A 21,977-nucleotide genomic window follows, 5' to 3' on the forward strand; every position below is an offset into this window, starting at 1 on the left:
TACCAAAGGAGTGCATGTGGATATTATTAAGTCTATTTTGCCTCTTATGCGCTCGCGTCAGCCTTGCACAGTTCAAATGGACATGATGTTCAGATATATATCCTTCTTTTCACAATTTTTAAAAGATATTTCACTTTGATGATTCACCTCCGCATCTATCAATGATTTTAGTCCGCGTTATGAGTCGGCTTCCAGATTTATCACCTGAATATTAAGTGATCGAAGGAAATAATAGGTTTGACAACAAGACAGTGAGTTCTTCAAGGTAAACAACTCCATTAGATTATCAAGTATTCAAAGTGACAAATGTTAGACGAACACAAACAAATTTGAATCGAATGTGTAAAGTGTACAGTCATTTGGGTTATTTTATACAAGCTGCGAGAAAAGCATACAAGAAACAAAAAGCATATAAAAAAGAATTAGACTTGCATATACTGTCTCAATCAACATTCATAAGCACAGGGTGTACAATACGTAAACCACGACATAAGACAGATTGTAATTACTGTATTTGCATTGTCTTATTCTCCTAATAGTGTATTTTCAGGTTTCCGACACTTGTTGCAGATGGGTAGCAGTACGTGTAGGTAGTGCACAGAAGTAGTTATAGATAATAGATGGTGAAAGTAGGTTCATATTTTAGTGTTAGAAAATCCTTTGATGTTTGGTAATGCTTTGGAAATATATTGTTGCTAGATGTATTGGGTCTAGGTCAAAACTCCCACACTCAAGAAATGTCAAAACGCCCACACAATCGGTTATAACTCCCACACAAACGGACAAATCTCCCAAACGCACAAACAGTCAAAACCCTCACAGCCAAAACTCCCACACTCAAGAAATGCCAAAACTCTCACACAATCGGCCATAACTCCCACACGAACGGACAAATCTCCCAAATGCACGAACGGCCATAACTCCCACAACCAAAATCCCCACACTCAAGAAATGTCAAAACATCCACAGAATCGGTCATAACTCCCACACAGAAATTGTCACAACCGCCACACAAATGGACAAAACTCACACACAATCGGACAAATCTCCCACACTTTGAAATGATCCTGGTTGCACGTCTTGTAAGTTTCACACGCTAAAAATAATAAAAAGAAGTACAAGGGTGTTTTGATCGTTCCTGCATTTGGGAGATTTGTTCATTTGTGTGGAAATTATGACCGATTGTGTGGTCGTTTTGACATTTCTTGAGTGTGGGAGTTTTTGCTGTGAGAGTTTTGTCTATTTGTGTGGCGGTTGTGACAATTTCTGCGTGGGAGAGTTTTGTCAATTTGTGTGGGAGTTATGACCGTTGGGGGTTATGACCGCTTACCTGTGTGGGAGTTTTGGCTGTGGGAGTTATGACCGAAAGTGTGGGCGTTTTGACATTTTCTGAGTGTAGGAGTTTTGGCTGAGGGAGTTATGACCGTTCGTGGATTTGGGAGATTTGTTCATTTGTGTGGGAGTTATGACCGTTTATGTGGGCGTTTTGACATTTTCTGAGTGTGGGAATTTTCACCTGCTCCCGATCTTATTTACTTCGTAGGTATAGACTGTAACTTCGACATAGGAATTCATAGTGTACGTTAAATAGCTGGCTAATATATATACGAGGTATGACTAGAAAAATCCGAAATGATACTACTGAATATTTTATTTATCATTTTGTACATAGGAACATTATTCCCTTCAAAGTACTCTCCTGCACGATCCCTACAATGTTCCATAAGAATTTTCCATTGCTGAAAGCAGTATTGCCAATTGTTATCGGAATCATGTTCATTATATCCGTCGCTTTTCTTTCCACTGCCTCAAATCTGGCCCCTTACAGTGCTGACTTCACCTCGGAAAATTAGAAAAATGTCCCACGGAGCAAGATCCGGTGAATATGGAAGATGAGGAATCCCATATTTGGCCCAAAATGTCTTCACTGACAGTGCCGTGAGAGTAGGAGCATTGTCTTGGTACACAATACAAGACTATTGTGTCACACAAATCAGGTTGTCGTCTTCTTAGTTGCTCATGAAGGGTTGCCAGCACATTTAGGTAATAATGTTGGTTTACAGTTTCACCTTCGAATATCCAATTAACATATACAATCCCACGGATATCTAGAAAAACAACCATCATTGCTCCCATTTTCAATTTGCTTATTCGAGCTTTCTTGTGGCGTGGCGAACTCGAACTCATCCAATGAATTGATTGACGTTTGATTTCAGGAATGTAGGTTAAAAAAAAAATAACACGATTCGTCACAGGTTATCATTCTCTCTAAGAATCTAGGATCTCTTTCATTATGTCAAAATGTCAGCATAAATGTTCATCCAAATTTCCTTTTGTTCCAATTACAGGATTCTTGGCACCAATTTTGAACACACTTTTTTTTTCATGTTAAAACTTTCATGTAAATTTTGAATGAATACTTTTTTGTATGTGTCAATTTCTGTGATTTCAGCAACAATACAAATACTCAAACTATAATTTATTTGAATCACATCGCCGACTTCTTGAATTTTTGAGATCGTTTTCTTCGTGAAAGGTAGCCCAGGACGCAAGTAGTCAATTAACTTCTCAACCAATGCCGTGATATGGAAAATCAGCGCCCGCGGCGAGAAAATACGATGGCGCCCCCGTACATATGAATGAGGTGGACAGACAGCCGCAAAGCGTTACCATGGTTGTTGCGAAGCGTAAGAAAATTTTCAAAAATAAATCCTCCTTTTCCTTGATTTAAAGCACATTTCACTAATTTTTCTTCCATTTTATATTTGTACACATGCATTTTCCTAACATAAGTAACATTATAGGACTACCTCCTAAAGCAGGAAGAGTATTTAAGTACATACTAGTTTGTAGTGATATATTGACAAGACTAGTTTTTCTCTCTCTCTTTTCTTTTTAGTCCCGAATTTTGCGCCCCCTAACTTCGGCGTCCGGGCCGTTGCCCCACTCGTTTCCCTCTCACGCAACGGCATTGTTGTCATCCCCTACTCAAACCGTTTTAACCACCAAAAACTTGTGTGTGTGACAAACAATCATCTCCGTACACTTCTCATAGGAATCAAAAGTTTCTGACAATAATTTTCCCAGTTTAAAAAGGAATTTTACATTGATTCGCTGTTCCATTTTAACACTATGTTTTTTTTTTTTTCTGACGGAGTATGGAAGCACGATTTACTTCGTCTAAAGGTCACAGCGGAATTGAGCGTTTTGCACCCTGGGCAATCATTCGATAGGCAGGGTCTCGTAGTATGCATCAATTAACGTTTATGCGCTCGCTGTTGCCTAATAGCTAAATTAATCCAGTTCTTTTCTAGCCACATATGGTATAAGGACTTTACATTATTTTCTATTAAGTGTAAATATGATGTATTTATTATTATGCAGTTCTTTTATACTACAGTAAATCGTAATAGTCACTAGTAAACAATTATTTCCTTATTACCTTCTATTTATTTCCTCTTTGATAGTCACTTAAACGTCAATATGATAATTAAATTCCATATATATGCAGTAATCATAGCTGAACAATGTCTATTAAGAGAAACGGGTTTTACACACACGTATTATGCCTTCTATCTGACTAGCATAAATATAATCTATTCCTTCTTGCGTTTCGCTAGCGTTTCTTGCTCGATAAAACATTCATCTTATGTATGAACACAAACATTATTTGGCATTTCTTACCTCTTAATACCTCTGTTTAACTGACTTCAAAAAAAAGTTGAGATATGGTTCCTTAATCTCCCGAAATCGAAACTATTTTTTGGCCAATATCTTGGGTCACAAAGAAATGATATTGGTGTTAATCAATACCTAACAGGGTGGTAAATATTTCGGTGCCAATATTAACTGGTGGCCACTGGCCAAACCAGTGTCCAGTTGAACAGTGGCTACCGCTTATTATTTGGTACTAAAGTATCTACCATCCTCTTAAGTATTGATCAACAACAATATCATCTCTCTATGACTTACGGTTCCCAAGATATGACTCCTTAAATCTCTGGAAATCGGCCATTTTGTTGTCAATATCTCGGGAACGGTAAGAGTGACGCGAAAACTTCCATCACTTTCTCAGATTTTTTTAAATGCTCTATCGAATGGAGGGCTCGAAACTGAAAAAAATATAACACACAGACAAACACACACACAAATACATACACTCAAAGAGAGAGAGAGAGATAATTCAGTAACGAGCTTTGTAAGTTCGTTGAGAAAAAGGACGTTCTCAGTTTGACCTGTCGATATGTGTGTTTGTATCTAAGGTTGTTTCCGATTATGTCGAGAACACATTTCGATGCGGTTTTCACTAATCGAATAAGCTATTCCCAAGGATGATTTATAACATATAAAAATTTACAACGAGATACTTTGTATCGATTGATAATTACCTGTATTTTTGGGCAGAAAGTGCTTCTACATAAGCACTATACCTGATATAATGTTAATTTAAAAATAACAAAAGAAGAATGTTTTTAATATATGTAAGAAATATACATTATTGTATAATTGGTTGCTAAGTAGTTGTTTATAGATACATAATTAACATGTTTGATTGCAAAACAGCTTGTGTGAATATACGTTAAAAGAGAATCAACGAATAAATTATTTACTACTCATCATCGACTTGTAATTTCAGTATAAAAGGTGAGAATACTAGTGGATATAATTACGGAAGATATTTTAAGGTGTGAACAATTACGGCCACTAAAGATTTACTTGTTATTAGCCGAACCAGGGTTGGCGACCACCTTTGGTGAGTCGTTGTAAAATTTTGGTGCCGAAACCCGGGAGCTTTATAAATTCATATCCTGAAGTACAAAGTAAGGGGTGAATTTACTTCAGTAATAAGGTTCATGTCTACGAACTTAACTATACTTAGAAGTGGTAAAATAATCACAAGAAAAATTATGCTCGGTGAGGCAATGGAGAAAGAAACTGGTGACAGTGGTAACGACGAACAAAATACAACTCCTGTTGTACCTGAAGTGTTGACATTTGAAGACAAAATCTTAATGGCTTTACAGCGACAAGAACAAAAGTTAGCCCAGATGTCGGAAGAATTAAAGCATACGGTTCAGCAGAAATCCGAGGAATCCAGTAAACAGTACGAGGAATTAAGTAGATGGTTGGAGCAAATAGACCAAAATTCAGAAGATACGAAACAATCTGTGATCCAGGCGGTGAAAGACCTTACATTACAATTTGATGAAAAGTTAAAAAGAGTATCAGAAGATTGCCAGGATAATTACAACCATGTAATCCAAGAAGTCAATTGTGTAAAAAAGGATTTGGAAGTAATAGAATCTTCTGTACGGCAACAAAAGATTCAGGTTACGGATAATTCTAACCAAATACGTACGAATACTCAGTGGATATCTACATTACAAGAGGAAATTAGGACGTTGCAGATTAAGGACAACGCATATCACAACAACATGACTAATGATCGTTCAGAATTCCCTTGTTCTCAAGAGATGACCTCGCATTCACCCGTAACAGATCAACGTGGACCTCATATTATCTCATCTTCAAGTAATCCATCCGATGAGGACATTATTTTGGAAAGGATACATCCAAGAAATACAGTTGGGCGGAAAAGAGATGGTGGAACTACAGATAATGCAGTAGGTAAAAATTGTCACTCAACACGAACACGAAATGGTGAAAGGAAGGTAAAGTTAAGAGTAAAGATGAGTGAAATACGTGCTATGAGTAAGTTTAGTGGTAAATGTAATGAAAATGCTACCTCTTTCTTAGAAAAATTTCAAGATGAGTGCAATATAATGTGTATAGATAAATCGCAATATATGAAACTAATCCCTCATTTATTACTCCCACCATGTTCTTTATGGTTTAAAGCAGTACGAGATCACATCAATACATATGAGGAATTCAAAGCAGCGCTGATTGCAAATTACGAAAACGACTTTTTGCTTGCAAACAGAGATGCCACGATTAGAAACCAACCTTTTAATCCTCGTTTGCACAAATCTGTTGTCGATTTTGTCGTAAATACATATAACGAATTAAAAGTCGTAAATCCGTTGCAATCGGAATCCAGAGTAATTGCATCAATTCAAAATTTGCTACCGTTTAAACTACAACAGATCCTGTTTTCTACCCAGTGTATGAGTCTTAATCACCTATTAACGCTTGTCCAATGTTATGAAACTCAATACCACGCTCAGAATCATCAAGCAGGATTAGGCAGAATTAAAAACAATTCAGATCACCTTGTACCTGTTCGGAATCTAAATATCCGTAATGCAGACAATACGGAATATAACCTAAGTCGAGCAAATTTCAACAATCAGAACGGACAAAATAGGCGAAGATATGTTGGGAATCCACCTAACCTAATTAATCGTGGCAATCCGTATGTTAGACCATATAACCAAAATAGATTTAAAAATAGACGAAATACATGGCGAAATTCCAGGAATACAGTAAACTATATGGATACACGTAATCGTAATTCAAGAGATGGCATTTCGCATCCAAATCAAGATAATGACACAATTCCTGTACAGAACAATAATACGGGACATAATAATGATTGTGCGGTACAGTGTACTTTATTGGAACCATACACGAGTATGAATTTAAACTAATTGCAGCTGATGTGGTAAGGGTTAAACCCATATCAGCTATAGATTCTTATGAACATTTATCTTCAAATTTATGTGTTAATGTCAATAATGAAAACAACCCTTATGACTTTTAGATACTTTATCACGTTTGTTTCAACAAATGATAATTTTCAAATGATTTTTAATTCTTTCTTGTTAATGTGAAGAATTATAGTTCGATTCATAATTGATTAAAAGCAAAGGTTATTTATATTATATTGATCTGTGTTGAAACTTTGTTGTCAAAGATTATGTTAAATATAAGATTATTCTATTAAGCTAATTATTCGACGGCTGTCTTTATGAGCTACCTTATATGTTATTCGAATAAGATCCTTTTGTATCATGACGCCTTATTGATATAATGTATATTTTAAAATATCATCTAACATAATTACTATATAATGCGCCCTGAAAAGATCAAACATCTTTTTCTTAATATGATCGTTTTTAATAATGATTGAAACTATTGATCATTGTGATTTATGTTTTAAAATGTAATTGACTTTTACAATTTTTGACTTCGCACCCTTCAGTGATTAGATTAATAAGCGACGACGTTTCTATAATAAAAGATAAATATTAATGAAATAAAAGATTTATTATAAATGTATTTCTATAAAGGAAGCTTAATAAAGTTATATACGAGGGTCGATCAAAATGTAAAAGGACGTAATTAATGGAATATCATTATTATAAACGGACCAGTGGTTCTTAAATATAAAAGCCAAGCTCGCTTGTAACTTTTATATTCAGTCCCGTCGTCGGGCGACATTTTATACAACGAGATACTTTGTATCGATTGATAATTACCTGTATTTTTGGGCAGAAAGTGCTTCTACATAAGCACTATACCTGATATAATGTTAATTTAAAAATAACAAAAGAAGAATGTTTTTAATATATGTAAGAAATATACATTATTGTATAATTGGTTGCTAAGTAGTTGTTTATAGATACATAATTAACATGTTTGATTGCAAAACAGCTTGTGTGAATATACGTTAAAAGAGAATCAACGAATAAATTATTTACTACTCATCATCGACTTGTAATTTCAGTATAAAAGGTGAGAATACTAGTGGATATAATTACGGAAGATATTTTAAGGTGTGAACAATTACGGCCACTAAAGATTTACTTGTTATTAGCCGAACCAGGGTTGGCGACCACCTTTGGTGAGTCGTTGTAAATTAGGGAAAGTTATAATTAATTAATTATTTTTTTTTAAGAAAATGTAAATAATTCCTGCAACTCCTAAGGAAAACATATCCTAAAATATATTGCAACCAGAAATTAAGCAGAGTAAGGCGGGTTGCATAAAACCAAAGGATAATAACACCAGTCAGCTTCCTCCGAATGATTTAACTCTAGTAATGGAAGCTTAAACCATTTGTGATGTTATGACTAGTTACATGCAGGTCTTGTTCAAATTTTGCCAGAATATTATGCACTTTTTCTATGATAGGTCGCCCACTGTGAGAAGCATCTTGGAGATCGAAATTTACAGAACGACAGCGACTGTTTCACTGACTTGTATGTCTATGTTTCCTGTTTTAAGTGCCTAAATATCCGTAACCACCTAAAAACAAACCTATGGGGGAGTCACGATGGCCATTGGGAGAGGCTTACATCTGGTTTCAAGAGTCGGACGTTTGACCACAGACCATGTGAGTTCGAGACGGACGACATTGATAGAGAGAGAGAGAGAGAGAGAGAGAGAGAGAGAGAGAGAGAGAGAGAGAGAGCACCGAAAGAGATTCAAATATGGGGACAGAGAGGGATATATTCACATATGCAAACTTAGAATTACAGAAACAAACGATGGATAGCATCCATATTCTGAAGAAAATTGTGATTTTCTGAAGCATAAGAAAAATCATAGGTTTTCACTAGAACTTGTGAGCATCACATTCACAGATCTCTAATTAAGGTGGAAAACTTTTTTCTTTTGAAGCATCAGATGATTAGACAGTAAGAGAAAGATCTTAACATATGAAGAACTAAGAATTAAGAAGTTGCTATCATTATCGTCTGCTTTTTAGCGCTTTTATTATTTTATGCCTTTTAGTGCATCTTTCCGAAGTCGGTTCATATTATTAAAAAAAAAAGATATATTACTAAATGCCAACTGAATATGTCATGTACTATCTACTTGGTTATAATTTTCTCTGAATTTACATAAACATTAATAAATATCATAATAAACAAAACTAGATTAGGAATTAGGAATTAGATTTCTGGGCTTTCGGCATCTATGCCTATTTGAGCCCATCACGTATGAGGGGTGGCGTCTATCGCCTATCACACTATCCGGAGAATTTGGGAAGTAAAAAAGGAATAGGGAATGATGAAAGTGGCCTGGGACCTTTATGTTAGTTAGCATTCTGGCATTTGTTTGGTGTGAATAAGGAAAATCCAAAAAAAAAAAAAAAAAAAAAAAAACTCACTCAGGACGGTTAACCTCAAAACGCTTGTACATCTTTTCGTTCGAATGTCCCCACCGAAAATCGAATCCGGGACCGCTCATACCACAGGCAATAGCGTTAGCGAATATGTTACACAAGGCCTCAAAACAGAACTTCATAATTAAGTAAATATGCTACTTAATAGTAGACAGAATAGGCAGTGTAATTTTAAGGTATTTATTTCTTTAATTATATATTTTTCCGCTTGCCGAGATTTCAGATGGATAACTTACTCTTAGCGTAGAATTGACTAGGATTCATTTTATTTAATGTAGGATTGTTATATTCCTGTATTTTGGTTTTTGCCGTTAATATTTGTAAGTGTATATTAGAATCTCAGAATGTTATATAGTATTATGAGATTTAATTCGTTCATATTCTTTATGTTTCACATCTGATTTGTAACATATTGAGATCACATCTTTTGCCCTTCACAATATATTGGAAACAACAATATAAATAGCATGTACGCGTAACAACATAAATTAATATTTTAACTATCCTTAAGTATGTTTCATTAACCAAACTACTAAATAAAATCAACAATCGTTATCTGTAAATGCAAATAGCTGTAGTTGCACATCCGATTGCGAGATAACGCACTACATGTTGGGTAGAGTAATTGTTGTGTACTGGGGATTATATTCCTTTCCAGAGAAGCGAAACTGGATTATTCTGTCACTATTTGTTGCCGTAACATTTCTTACTGGTGCAGTTTCAACCGGACACACTGTATTAAACGTATTCGTAATTATCATTAAAATTATTTCTTTATCCTTACTTTCTTGCTGCAATAAAATGTTCCAAATTTTAATTATTTTCAAACCTATTTTACTCAAGGGATCTTCTCTTAACTTTATTCCTTTTGTTTCTCCTAATCATTTATAACATTTACCGTTAGCTAATAATTGGATATTTTGAACAAAATTTTACAGTTTTCTTCTACTGTATGAAAACACGTAACAATGCAGTTATTACGTTATAATACGTAATAATACAGTTAATAGATATCAACGCTACTCTTGGGAATTGAGGGCACTCCTCGCTGATTGATGGATTGTGGTCACAAGACTTCTTCTATTGGTTGTTTGGGTTCACATGGTACTTTAGAGGTAAAATTGAGTTATTCCCGCCTCCTAGGTCACGTGATATAAGGCGGGAAATTTGAATTAATGTTTCTATGTCCCTGACTCAGGGAACACAGCCCCTGCTTTAGGACCAATGATTCTTGGTTCTCAGAGAGGCTCATTAAAAAAACCTGAAGTAACATTTCTTTATTTTGTCGGAGGTATCCTAATCTAGGTGAACATATTAGGTAAGGTTATTATGGAAAAAAGTACATGGACCAGAAACCATTAGGTCCTAAAACAGAAGTCATGGTGCCTGAGTCAGGTGCCTATAGGCACAAATTTAAAAATTCCTGTCACGTATCTTATGACCCAGTGGACGGAACTAATTTAAGTTTAGCGCCAAAATACCACATGACTGAACAACCAATAGGAGAAGTCACGTGATCCCAATCCATCAATGAACGACAAGTGTCGTCAAGCCCAAGAGTATTACTATGGCAGGCATAACTCACCTCCCTAGAGGGTATAAGACACTCTGGTCCTGTAAATCCTTTGGGACACTCGCATGAGTAGTTATTTCCTCTATCAACACAATAACGGTGATCGGGGCATGGGTTTGGATCACATAAATCTACCTGTAAAAGGAAAATAAGTTTCTATAATTACGTAAAGGTAGTTTTTTTCAAAATATAATTGTTCTATATTTTATAATATAACTGGATGGCCTGAAACATGTTGGGGACTCTTGATATACAGTATCTATTCAATATTTATTTTAGTCTCACGTCCTTTAAAACAGCGTTGCAATTTAGACTCAAGAGCTGATTTGGGATCTAAAGCGCATCAACTCCAATTGAGATTTCAACCAATCCCAAACAAGAAAGCAAAGAACATGGATTATATAGCCATTATAATATCAGTTAGATGCTTAACACCCAATGTTTTACATATTGGTCCACGGCTAACATGGAGCTCTATAGTTGAAAATAGTTTGGGAGAAATAGTTATGCATAGTTGAAAGTACAATAGAAAGTAGTCAGTAGGTAGTCCTCTGTAAAATCTGTAATAGCATTTGTCATCTTTTTGTTTAAAGGTTAACATCACTCGAGAATTGACAAATATCAAACCTGGAAGGATAGTAATGCACTTAGGTTCATTTATAATTTTCATTTTTGACTCAAAAACCCAAACTCCTAAACAGAATTGTCAAATTAGACGTAGATAAACTACCTTCATCTTCGAAATATCAAATGCTATCAACCTGTCTACCTTGTACGAGGGGATTTACGTTTTAACGGTGTTGAGTACCGTATCTTCATATCACAGCCTGTTGATTTAAATGAGAAGTATTATTCTATCCTTTGAAATGAAGGGTATTTTAATGATGTATTATCCATCATCACTTAAGTTGCCAAGAATACACATGCCTTGTTTCATGATTCATATTCTTTTAAGCATGATCTAAAAGTTGAGGTGAATTTGCCTGTTGCTTTTAAATCATGTTAATGAACAAAAATGGGACCCCATTGGAAAGAATGAATAAAAACGACATCATTTTTATAAAGCTATTGTTAATCTGTTTCATGAGATGGTGCCAATCTATCTTCTTCCTTCTGAGTAACTTCAACACTAAACAATATTAATAACCTCCCAAATCTCAAAGAAAACATATCCCATCTTTCAAAAAATCGCAGAGTTTTTGCGTAATTTTCGCGAAACGTTTATCTCTAACATCGGTAAAAGTAGGATTAAATTTATTTCCTCATTATTGATCAATTTCAATTTGTTTATTCGGTAAGTCTCAGAAAAGACATATGCCATACTGCAGCTAAATCCAATAATTATTAACTAAAGGTGTCAATCTTCTTTAAACCGATCGGAAGAGGGGCGTTACGTCACTTCCTTATAATCGACTGATATTAATTCCATGCTAGGAGATTGCGAGAAAACATGAAACATCATGTACATCATACTGTATAACATCGAATAATTTTTACAAAAAGTATAGCGAAACTCATTTTTAAATGAGGGAGGGTTAATTCAACCCTCATTAGGAGCACTCTTGTAAAAATTCCATGTATTTTTTTAAAGGAAAACACCCAGTGGGTTTTATCTTGCAAATTTGTGTTTTATTGGACAAAATTGGGTTTTCTTAAATTTTGCGCGTGCATCTAAAGCCATATTCCTATTTAAAATACCATTTAAGCATTCATGTTATAATATCACACAAAGAGAATCCCTGAAGCCCCACAAGCGTTTCATGAGAACTCTAAAAATTGACACTTGCTTAAATTTCGAATTCTTGAAAAGAAGAGGTGAAATCATTTACTAGAGTTACAAAGAGGTAGATAACATTATGTAATATAGATTAGGATTTAAATCCTCCATTACAATCAGAATTCAAATCCCTAGACCACCTGCTGTGACTGAAGATTCTTTTAATTTCTCTTAACGCGCCAGACGAATACTCGAATAGTACAAGGTCAGGCAGGGCCGTCGCGTGAGTGGGGCGACCGGGGCAACCAGGGGGCACCGGGACGACAAATCAACATAATTCAAGGAATTCAGATTATGTTATAAATGATTTTTTTTAAAAATTAAAGATAATTCAGATATTTTAATAATGATCAGGCTACGGCCAAGTAAAATTACCGCTAATGTAAAATATTGTCTAGGATTATTCAATGGGAAATCTCTCCAGCCCTCTGTGAGAAGAGATTTTATCGTGGAAAACACCAAGATCTGCTATTACTTCTTATCTGGATGACAGTTTGGTACAAACTCAAGAAATTTCAGTAGAATTCAATAACATTTCTTTATTCCTATTCCGTCCAAGAAACGCTCAAGTAATACCACAATAACTGCAACACTACAATAACTGCAATACAATTATCTGCTTAGTTTGACACCACTTGATAATAACCAGTTAGCATCACAAATACAACTTCGCACGTACTTTCCAATCAATAACAGAATAAATATCTTTTCAGTTCTCCAATTTTGTACTATACAACAACTGCGTTTATTGACTATCAGACATGTAGCCATGGAGAGGGCTCAAGGGTCTCCCCGACTAGAATGGAAAAAGAAATCTTAATAAAATTGAAATTTAGGTTTTCCTATATTGGTTTAAACTGAAAACAGTTTCTTTTAAAAAGGCATTACGAAGCATATTTTAAGGCTTAGTTTTGCAAAAAGTTTCCAAGGGTACTGCCGCACCTCGTGTACTCGGGGGGGGGGGGGAGATATTCCCAGACACCCTTTTCTGATGTCCTCGAACCGAAATCCTGGCTGCGTCCCTGCTAACTATTACAATATCAACAACACAAATCATTTTCATGTCCAACAAACATCTACTTTTTAAAAAAATATTTTCCATTATTTTTTAAATATTTATTTAAGAATGCCTGTCTCATTGACAATTTAGTAAGTTAAAGCTGATAAAGACGTATTTACGATCAACAATGGCCCAGGAAATACTTAATACATTGGCCATAGTAGCTATTGAAAATTATGAAGCCAGAAAGGTACATTTCAAGGAGATTGTATATATTGCTCACAGAAAAAAACAGGAGAATGTCATTTAGTGTTTGAATAAAGTAAGCAAGGATCTTATAAAATAGAGGATCTGCCCTTACAACAAAATTTTGAAGCCATACGTCACAGTTTCGCCACCCCTACTCTGCTCACTCCGCCCAATATGATCGCAATATTTTGAGCCAACAATCATGGCGGAAACGAAAGTAGCCAATCAGACGATGGCAGAAACGAGAGTAGCCAATCAGACGTGCCGATGCTCGGTTGTTTTTTGGCTTCATTTATTTAATAGGATGAAGATACGTATGGGCAGATCCTCTATTTATAACATCCTTGAAAGTAAGTATATATCATTATGCAGTTAATTTTGTCACTTTTATTTTAATTTATTAGTATTTTTATGTTATCATTAATAATATTTTTGTTACCATTAAGAACTATTATAGTTCTTATGATCTTTACACTACATGTTTTGGAACAACGTGTCGTTAACTTAGTCTTGCAGAACAAACATTAACAAATCGTAAATTTTGATTTTGAACATAAATTATATTTGTAGGATTGAATTGAAGCAAATACTCACAAATAATTATAAATGTCACCTGAAAAAGTTAGTACTTTAGTATTCTAACGCTATGATAAATTTACTAAAAGTTAGTTAATCGCAAGAAAATAAAAGTTTATTTTATAGTTTTTTTTTAAACAGAAGTCAGAAAATAAGTTTTTGTTATCACTTACACATTGGGCTTTAATATTTATATTGTTACTTGTATCAAGGATCTAATAAAATAGAGGATCTGCTCATATGTATCTTCATGCTATTAAATGAATGAAGCCAAAAAACAATCGAGCATCGGCACGTCTGATTGGTTACTCTCGTTTCCGCCATCGCCTGATTCGCTACTTTCGTTTCCGCCATGATTGTTGACTCAAAACATTGCGATCCTATTGGGCGGAGTGGGCAGAGTAGGGGTGGTGACACTGTGACGTATGGCTTCAAGATTTTGTTGTAAGAGCAGATCCTCTATTTTATAAGATCCTTGATTTGTATATTCTATGCTATTACTATGTTGAAGTGTATCAAGTTCAAAACAAACAAGAATAGCACTCGATTTCAAGAATTCAAAACCATGTTTTCATTAACTTTTATGTTTTAACTACAAAAGCCAGTTACTTTTAAAAATTGACATCATAATAACTCTTTTTTTTATCTTACATTATGATCTTACATTCCATATTTAAATCAAGGAGTACAGAATAAACTTTGGTTCTCATAACACATTGGGTGGGGGAACGCCTTGGAATTTTCGCCCCGGGCGCTTACAACCAACGCGACGGCCCTGAGATCAGGAGCCAAGGATAAGAAAAACGACTTTATTTTTTTCTTTTAAAAAAGTCGGATTTTTGCAAGGAACTGAAATGTTTGAAACCTTCATTGTTTAAAACAAATCTCAATTCCAATTTTATTATTATTATTATTATTATATAATTAAATTATCTTTGTATCATAACACTATAGATCACACTCAATCAGATACGAGAGAAGAATTCGGGAGTTTTCAGACCTCTTTAACGCAATTCCTTTTTTTAAAAAAAAAAAAAAAATACTTTATACCGTTTACCAAACATTGTTAGGGTCATCAAGTCTAGCAGGTTCAGGTGGGCAGGTCATGTAGCCAGAATGGAAGAAAGTAGAAAAGTTTTCAAAGTTTTAACTGGAAGTTCAATCGGAAAACAACCATTAGGAAGACTTACAAGTTAAACGCAGATGTAAAGACAGTATTAAGATGGTTCTCGCAGAAATAGGAGTACAAAGTAGAAACTGGATCCAATTGGCTAAGGACATATGTCAATGGAGAGATTTTGTGAACGTGGCATTGAACCTCCGAGTTCTATAGGCCATAAAGTTAATTAATAATTTTAGTACTATTAATGTAGTTGTTGCTGTTAGAATTAGATAGGTGCGTAATAGCATATGGCAACTACAGTACTGTCGAAGTTCTGTGTGGTGGTGGCAAATTTCAGAACTAAAGCAATTGAATGGAACAGGCACAAGTAGTAAACGGCACAAGTCCTAAACGGCAGAGACTCTAAACGATAAAAGACCTAATCGGCAGAGAACTTAATATTTAGGGCTTGTGCCAATATTTTTAGGTCTTATACCGTTTAGGTCTTATGAACGTTATCCGATGGAACATTTTCTTTGGACCCTTAATAGATTGCAGTAAATAGCTTCTCTTTCTTTGTTACCATGTTCGCTCTTTAACAATCAACATTGAACACGGAGGTACTATAATATACTTATATAACACTTTCGATTTTAGTAGAGATATTAGAGTGGAGATGGAATGTATTCTTGGGATGCTTAATTGATTGCATAATACCACGTCTGGGTACCTATCGCCGTTTGTAGTCTATAGCGATCAAAGTTAAAACCAAAAGTGTTTGATTTCTTTCAATTCCGGTTTGAAAAAAAATGAAATCTTTAAGTTTTACGTCCCATGATTATGCCGGTTAGGCTAAAGGAGACGGTGAAGATGAGAAATGAATAAAATGGTGGAATGAAGAAAGTGGGAGAACAACGAGAAAACCCACGAGCACGGTGTTTGTCCACCACAAAGTCCGCACGGCGCGAGCTGGGATCGAACCAGGGATCCCAAGCACCGGAGGTGAATGCTCTACCACTGAGCCACAGCTACCAATTAAAAGGTTGATTTTAAGGTCATTCCGCTCTAGGTATAGACATAAACATCACAATAATTGAGATTGAAATAAGGCTTTCACTCTTAAGTGACTTCGATACTTTGGTTCTGGAGGTAATGTTGTGAAAGTGATGTTCAGGTCTTCTTTATCCCTCAGATTGTCTTAGGCCCTTATTCTAAAGAAGCTGGATGTGCCTCAATAACTAGGGCACAACGAAAAAAAATCTCTACCTGGTATGAAACCCTTGCCCAGTTAGTTAGTAACCACCTTACTGAGAACGTCAAGTTCTTTAGTCAGAATATACTGTGGTAGCAAAATGTCATAGAGACCTTAAGGAATATCTTAATTTTAAAAGGATTTTTTATTTTTTAAAAAAAAGTATTCAAAGTAGTTATCACAATTCATTCTGATCCCACTTTAAATTGTAAAAATCTCATACTGACAACGGGAATATATAGAAATCAATCAATCAATTAAAGCATTCACCAGACTATGATTATCTTCCTTCCTATAAATAAGTAAATTTTGATCCAATATACCACTTTTGGTGTAACAAATATTCTCATATTCGACTATCAATTCATCATAAAGGTTCACAATTACGCTTATAAGAAAGTAAAAAATAAAGTATTAAATCCTATATAAATGTTAAATAATTTCCATACCTTCATATGGCATCTTTTGCCCGTGTATCCTCGTCCACAAATGCAAGTGTAGCCATCTATATGATCCATACATGTTCCACCATTGATACAAGGAGAAGATTCACATTCGTTATACTCATATTCACAGTGCTGGCCTGCGAATCCTGTATTAGAAGAGAATGTGAATTACAACTGTAGAATAATAATAATAATAATACATTCTATAACACAATACAACAAAACAAAATATGTCGAAAGATAAGACCAATTGATAGATTTTATAAAATGAAATGAAAATTTTAGTTTAACGTCCCACGATTATGCACCGAGGCTATAAAAGACGGCAGTGATGACAATAAATATCATAGTGGAATGAATGAAGAAAGAACGAGGAAATCTTCACACATGGTGTTTATTCAACATAGAGTATACTTAGCACCAACTGAGCAAACAAGGGATTCCAGGCATCAGAGATGAGCGCTGTACAACATCACCACAGCACTCCCGAAGAGTTTATTAAGGTGAACAAAATTATATGGGTAAGAGAACATACTTTACGAGAAAACTAAAAAGTAATACGTTGTAAACCTAAGAATAACCATGCCACCCAAGCTTATATTGACAAAGCTTATGGAAATAATAAACACTTCTGACCAGAGTATATACACTTGTTTATTAAAAACTAAATACAGTGTAACGGTTTCGACAACTTAACGTTGTCTTCATCAGACACTAACTCCGTTAACTGTATTTAGTTTTCAATAAACAAGTGTATATACTCTGGTTAGAAGTGTTTATTATTTCTTTAGGTAGTTCCATAGTCGTGATGGATAGAGTTGCATGTGAGATTCCTCTGAATCTGAAAAAGAGGATAGATAGCTGGAAGGACAGGAGAAGGAAAGAGATATCAAAGGAGCAGCAGATAGTATTTTTAAGAAAGTGTCTACAGGAGAACACAACACACAAAGAATTGAGAGTAAACAAGAAAGGTGTGCATTGTGATTCAGTGAAATACAGGAAACTGGTTAAAAAGTTAGAAAAAGAGTTGGTGTGGGACGTGATAAGAAAACGGACCAAAGAAAGTAAAGAGAGTGACAAAATGACCAAGAGAATGTGGTCCGAGATAGTGGATAGACTATCAGTGTTTGTAAGAGAGAGTGTAGTAAAGAATTTGGAAGAATGGGAAAATAGTTTTAGGGAAAAGGAGAGACCAAGATTAGGGAGGAAAGGAGAAAGATTAGGATGGGAGAAAGGGGATAAAACAATTGGTGAAGAGAAGAGAGTGGTAGTTATAGGAAATGTGGATCTAACGGAGAAAGAAAGAAAGTTCCTAATCTTTTTTTCTTATTTTTTTTTAAAAAAACCGTTACACTGTATTTAGTTTTTAATAAACAAGTGTATATACTCTGGTCAGAAGTGTTTATTATTTCTTTAGGTAGTTCCAGAGTCGTGGTGGATAAAGTGACAAAGCTTATATTGAGTTGTGAGCTTATACCACGATTCATTTTCAAGAATTATTTTTACCAGACGTCAGTAATGATGTCAGTGCTTGGAATAAATGAAATTGTAGATATGATATCAGGTATGCATAGCACTATATCTAGTTTTCTTGTGGATAATCAATTTATTTTCTCAAGATCGGAAGTACGAAGTGTTCTGATGTTAAAACAAGGATAATCTCCAAAATGATTTGCTGTACGAATTCAACTAAGGTGTTTTTAGCCGCAGAGGCATCCAAACAAATCTGTGCAGCGCAAGGAGAGGATGCTTTTCTGAAAGGACTACCCGCAAATAGTCTGACAGTTTCCCAAGTGGAACTTTTGGTCTGACTGATGCCCCACGTTCTGGTCCCCAATCCCACTTTGATGTAGACCGTTTGAACGATTTGATCCACTGTGATCTATGCCAAAGCAGCTGGGAATTGACCATGGAGATGGGCAGCAAACAGGTAAGTTACCTTTAACGTGACTAAAAGTTTTAGAAACTAGGTTCGTGGTGCCTTATTCACTCAGTGCATAAAACAAGAACCAGCGTGTTGCCATGTGTGGTTCTTTGCTTATTCGCCATCGTGAATCCTACAGCCAACATCAGCTTGCAGGTTGTTATCGGAGACAAGAAATGATGCCTGTACGTGAACTTTGAGTAGAGGACTGCAAACAGAATGGAAACACCACGTCCCAAGTAGAACTTGCATTCCAAGGGAACAATTTTCTATACTTGGTGCAGCATGGAAGTTGCACAACGTAAATGCGGCATTATGCACAGTGAACTACTGTGATCAATTCCAATGTGTTCATGCACCACTTCAAGACCGCACTGAGAAAAATCGTTATCCGGACAGCGATATATTGTACAATTATACGGGTTCCATATGTTTACTATGGAAATCTGTACGGAGGATACCAAGGATCTTATAAAATAGAGGATCTGTCCATATGTGTCTCAATCCTATTAAACCAATGAAGCCAAAAAACAACCGAGCATCGGTACATCTGATTGGCTACTCTCGTTTCCGCCATCGTCCGATTGGCTACTTTCGTTTCCGCCGTAATTGTTGGCTCAAAACATTCCAATCCTATCGGGCGGAGTGGGCAGAGTAGGGGTGGCGAAGCTGTGACGTATGGTTTCAAGATTTTGTTGTAAGGGCAGATCCTCTATTTTATAAGATCCTTGGAGCATATATTATCTATACGCTACATACGTACTGCTCTTTCTGGCTTAAATGTTACATTATAGAGCTGCAGGATGTGTGACATCTAACAATTTTTCGTATATTACGTACGTATACGTCAGCTATATGTTACATACGTCCATCTGTATGTGAGATCCTTACCAACTATACACAATTCGTTCTTTCATGTGGAAAGAATGTATATATAAAACACTTATACGGAAAATATTATAAAATATACGTTTTCAGTTATACATTTGCTGAGGGACGTACGCAGGAATTTATTTCGGGAGGGGTCTAAAGCGTTTTGGGAGGCTGTCCAAATACAATTTGAGGCTAAATTATATGAAAATTTCTAAAATTGCCCCCTAAAGTAGACAACATTTACAAAAAAGTTGTGATTTCGGGGGGGGGTCCAGACCCTCAGGACCCGCCCCCTGCGTACGCCCCTGCATTTGCTGCAGTTTGTTACGTATAGTCGTACTTTAAGTCCAAAAAGCTTCAGGATTTATGCATGTAACATACGTTTTTAAGTACACTCATGTCCAAAATTATTGTCGCTTGTCTATAAATCTGTTGTTGTAGGAATATAATTTGATAACGAATTCGCCCGGTATTTCTTATAACGTTAGGATGTGTATAATCGGCAAAGACATGTATGTGACAAATTTCATTTCAAAACAGCAGTAAATAATAACAATAAAATGAAAATATAACTTTCTTGTTCATTTGCCCACATTTTATTTTACTCACTCTAATTTTCGTATTTATAATTATTTTCCTATGAAATTTACCAAAAATATACATTTCTTGATTATAAACAAGTATCAGTATTTAAAGTACCCTGCAAAATCATTATCAAATTATATTCTTACAAGAAGATAGTTATAGATATGCAACGACAATCATTTTGGACAAGAGTGTACATCACCTATGTTTCTTTTTTCTCCGTGGAAATAAACGACATGCCACTATGAGCTACTTATGGTACAGATGACAGCTACAGATTTAATGGGAGGTACTTCCTCATCCGGCGTATTAACTCAGATGTGGCTTCTACAGACATCCTTCTATTCTGGTCCATGTCGAATGCACTCCATGGTACATCTTTCAAGCAGCTACAAAATGTCATTGATCACTTCTATGCATCCAAGACACCGAGTTTATATATTTATTTCGTAACGACATTCAACAACTCCTTAAAAGTCGGGAACAGATTGTGAACAATTCTGAGGAACATAAGATTTCTCCATTGACTGATAAGTTTAACCCTGAAGCAAGAAATGTCTCCATTGATTCCAAATGCCATGAATTAATGAATCAACTTTATAATAAAATAAATCCTCAATAAGTTTATTATTATTATTATTATTATTATTATATAGTAAAATCACGGTACAGAGTATGGTTAATGAAATGTTTAACCCAAAAGTATGATTCTCTATAAAAAGTTTAAGTTTTATTTAATTAGAGCATTGTGTAGAGATGAGTAGCTATAACTTCAACAAGTTCTCATAATTACCTGATTTAAGCAGTATTGCAAACTTCAGCAATGTTTATTATATCTCCAGAAAGGTTTGAGATATCAAAGTCCTTTAAACGGCAAAATAATTTATGCATCCATTATAAACCCTACAAGTAATTAGATATGATATTATCTAATCATTTTTCGAAATAAAGCCCTTAAAAACTCAAACTTTTAAGCCCTGGTAACTTCATTCCTATTCATTCCAAACAAGTCATACCACTACCGTGGTATCCAACGCTAAGGTACTTCCGACGTGTATTATCCAAACCATCTCTGTTATGCTGTATGTGTGTTACACGCTTCCAAACTTTGTGATACTATGACATCCTTAGTTTGCAACACTGAATAATAAATGTGATAGGCTATCTTAAGCTTTCGTCTGACATGTTGATTTGAAATATAATCTGACGTAGTGCTATTTGAAAGAAACATAACTTTGTATTGGGTTGGCAACACTGTCTGATGAGTGTTTCTGTTTAATAAAGCAATGTTGTTTTCCTTCTTATGGATGTTTCATGCAAAGTTTCGTTTCTCTCTCTCTCTCTTTTTTTTTTGTTTCTCCATTATCACGGCTGGAAATTATAAATGCTCTCTCTCTCTCTCTCTCTCTGTATATATATATATATATATATATATATATATATATATATATATATATCTGCAGATTTTGGTAGAAATCGACTGAGAATGTGGCGGTCAATTGTGCCTCGCACTTTCTAAGACCGGC

General features: G+C 35.2%; 1 protein-coding gene across 3 annotated transcripts in view; it reads right to left on the reverse strand.

Moving 5' to 3' along the window:
• wry (delta and Notch-like EGF repeat containing weary) overlaps positions 1 to 21,977 on the reverse strand; it is a 980,891-nt gene that overhangs the window by 44,028 nt on the left and 914,886 nt on the right. For all 3 annotated transcript variants that reach the window (XM_081755853.1, XM_081755854.1, XM_081755852.1), the window contains exons 7-8: positions 17,073 to 17,215; positions 10,680 to 10,802 (exon numbers count right to left, since the gene is read on the reverse strand). In XM_081755853.1, the coding sequence (XP_081611979.1) occupies positions 10,680 to 10,802; positions 17,073 to 17,215 (266 nt within the window). The remainder of the gene's footprint in view (positions 1 to 10,679; positions 10,803 to 17,072; positions 17,216 to 21,977) is intronic.

This window comes from Thermobia domestica, chromosome 4 (assembly GCF_964235325.1).
Source record: "Thermobia domestica chromosome 4, izTheDome1.hap1.1, whole genome shotgun sequence".
NCBI lineage: Eukaryota > Metazoa > Arthropoda > Insecta > Zygentoma > Lepismatidae > Thermobia > Thermobia domestica.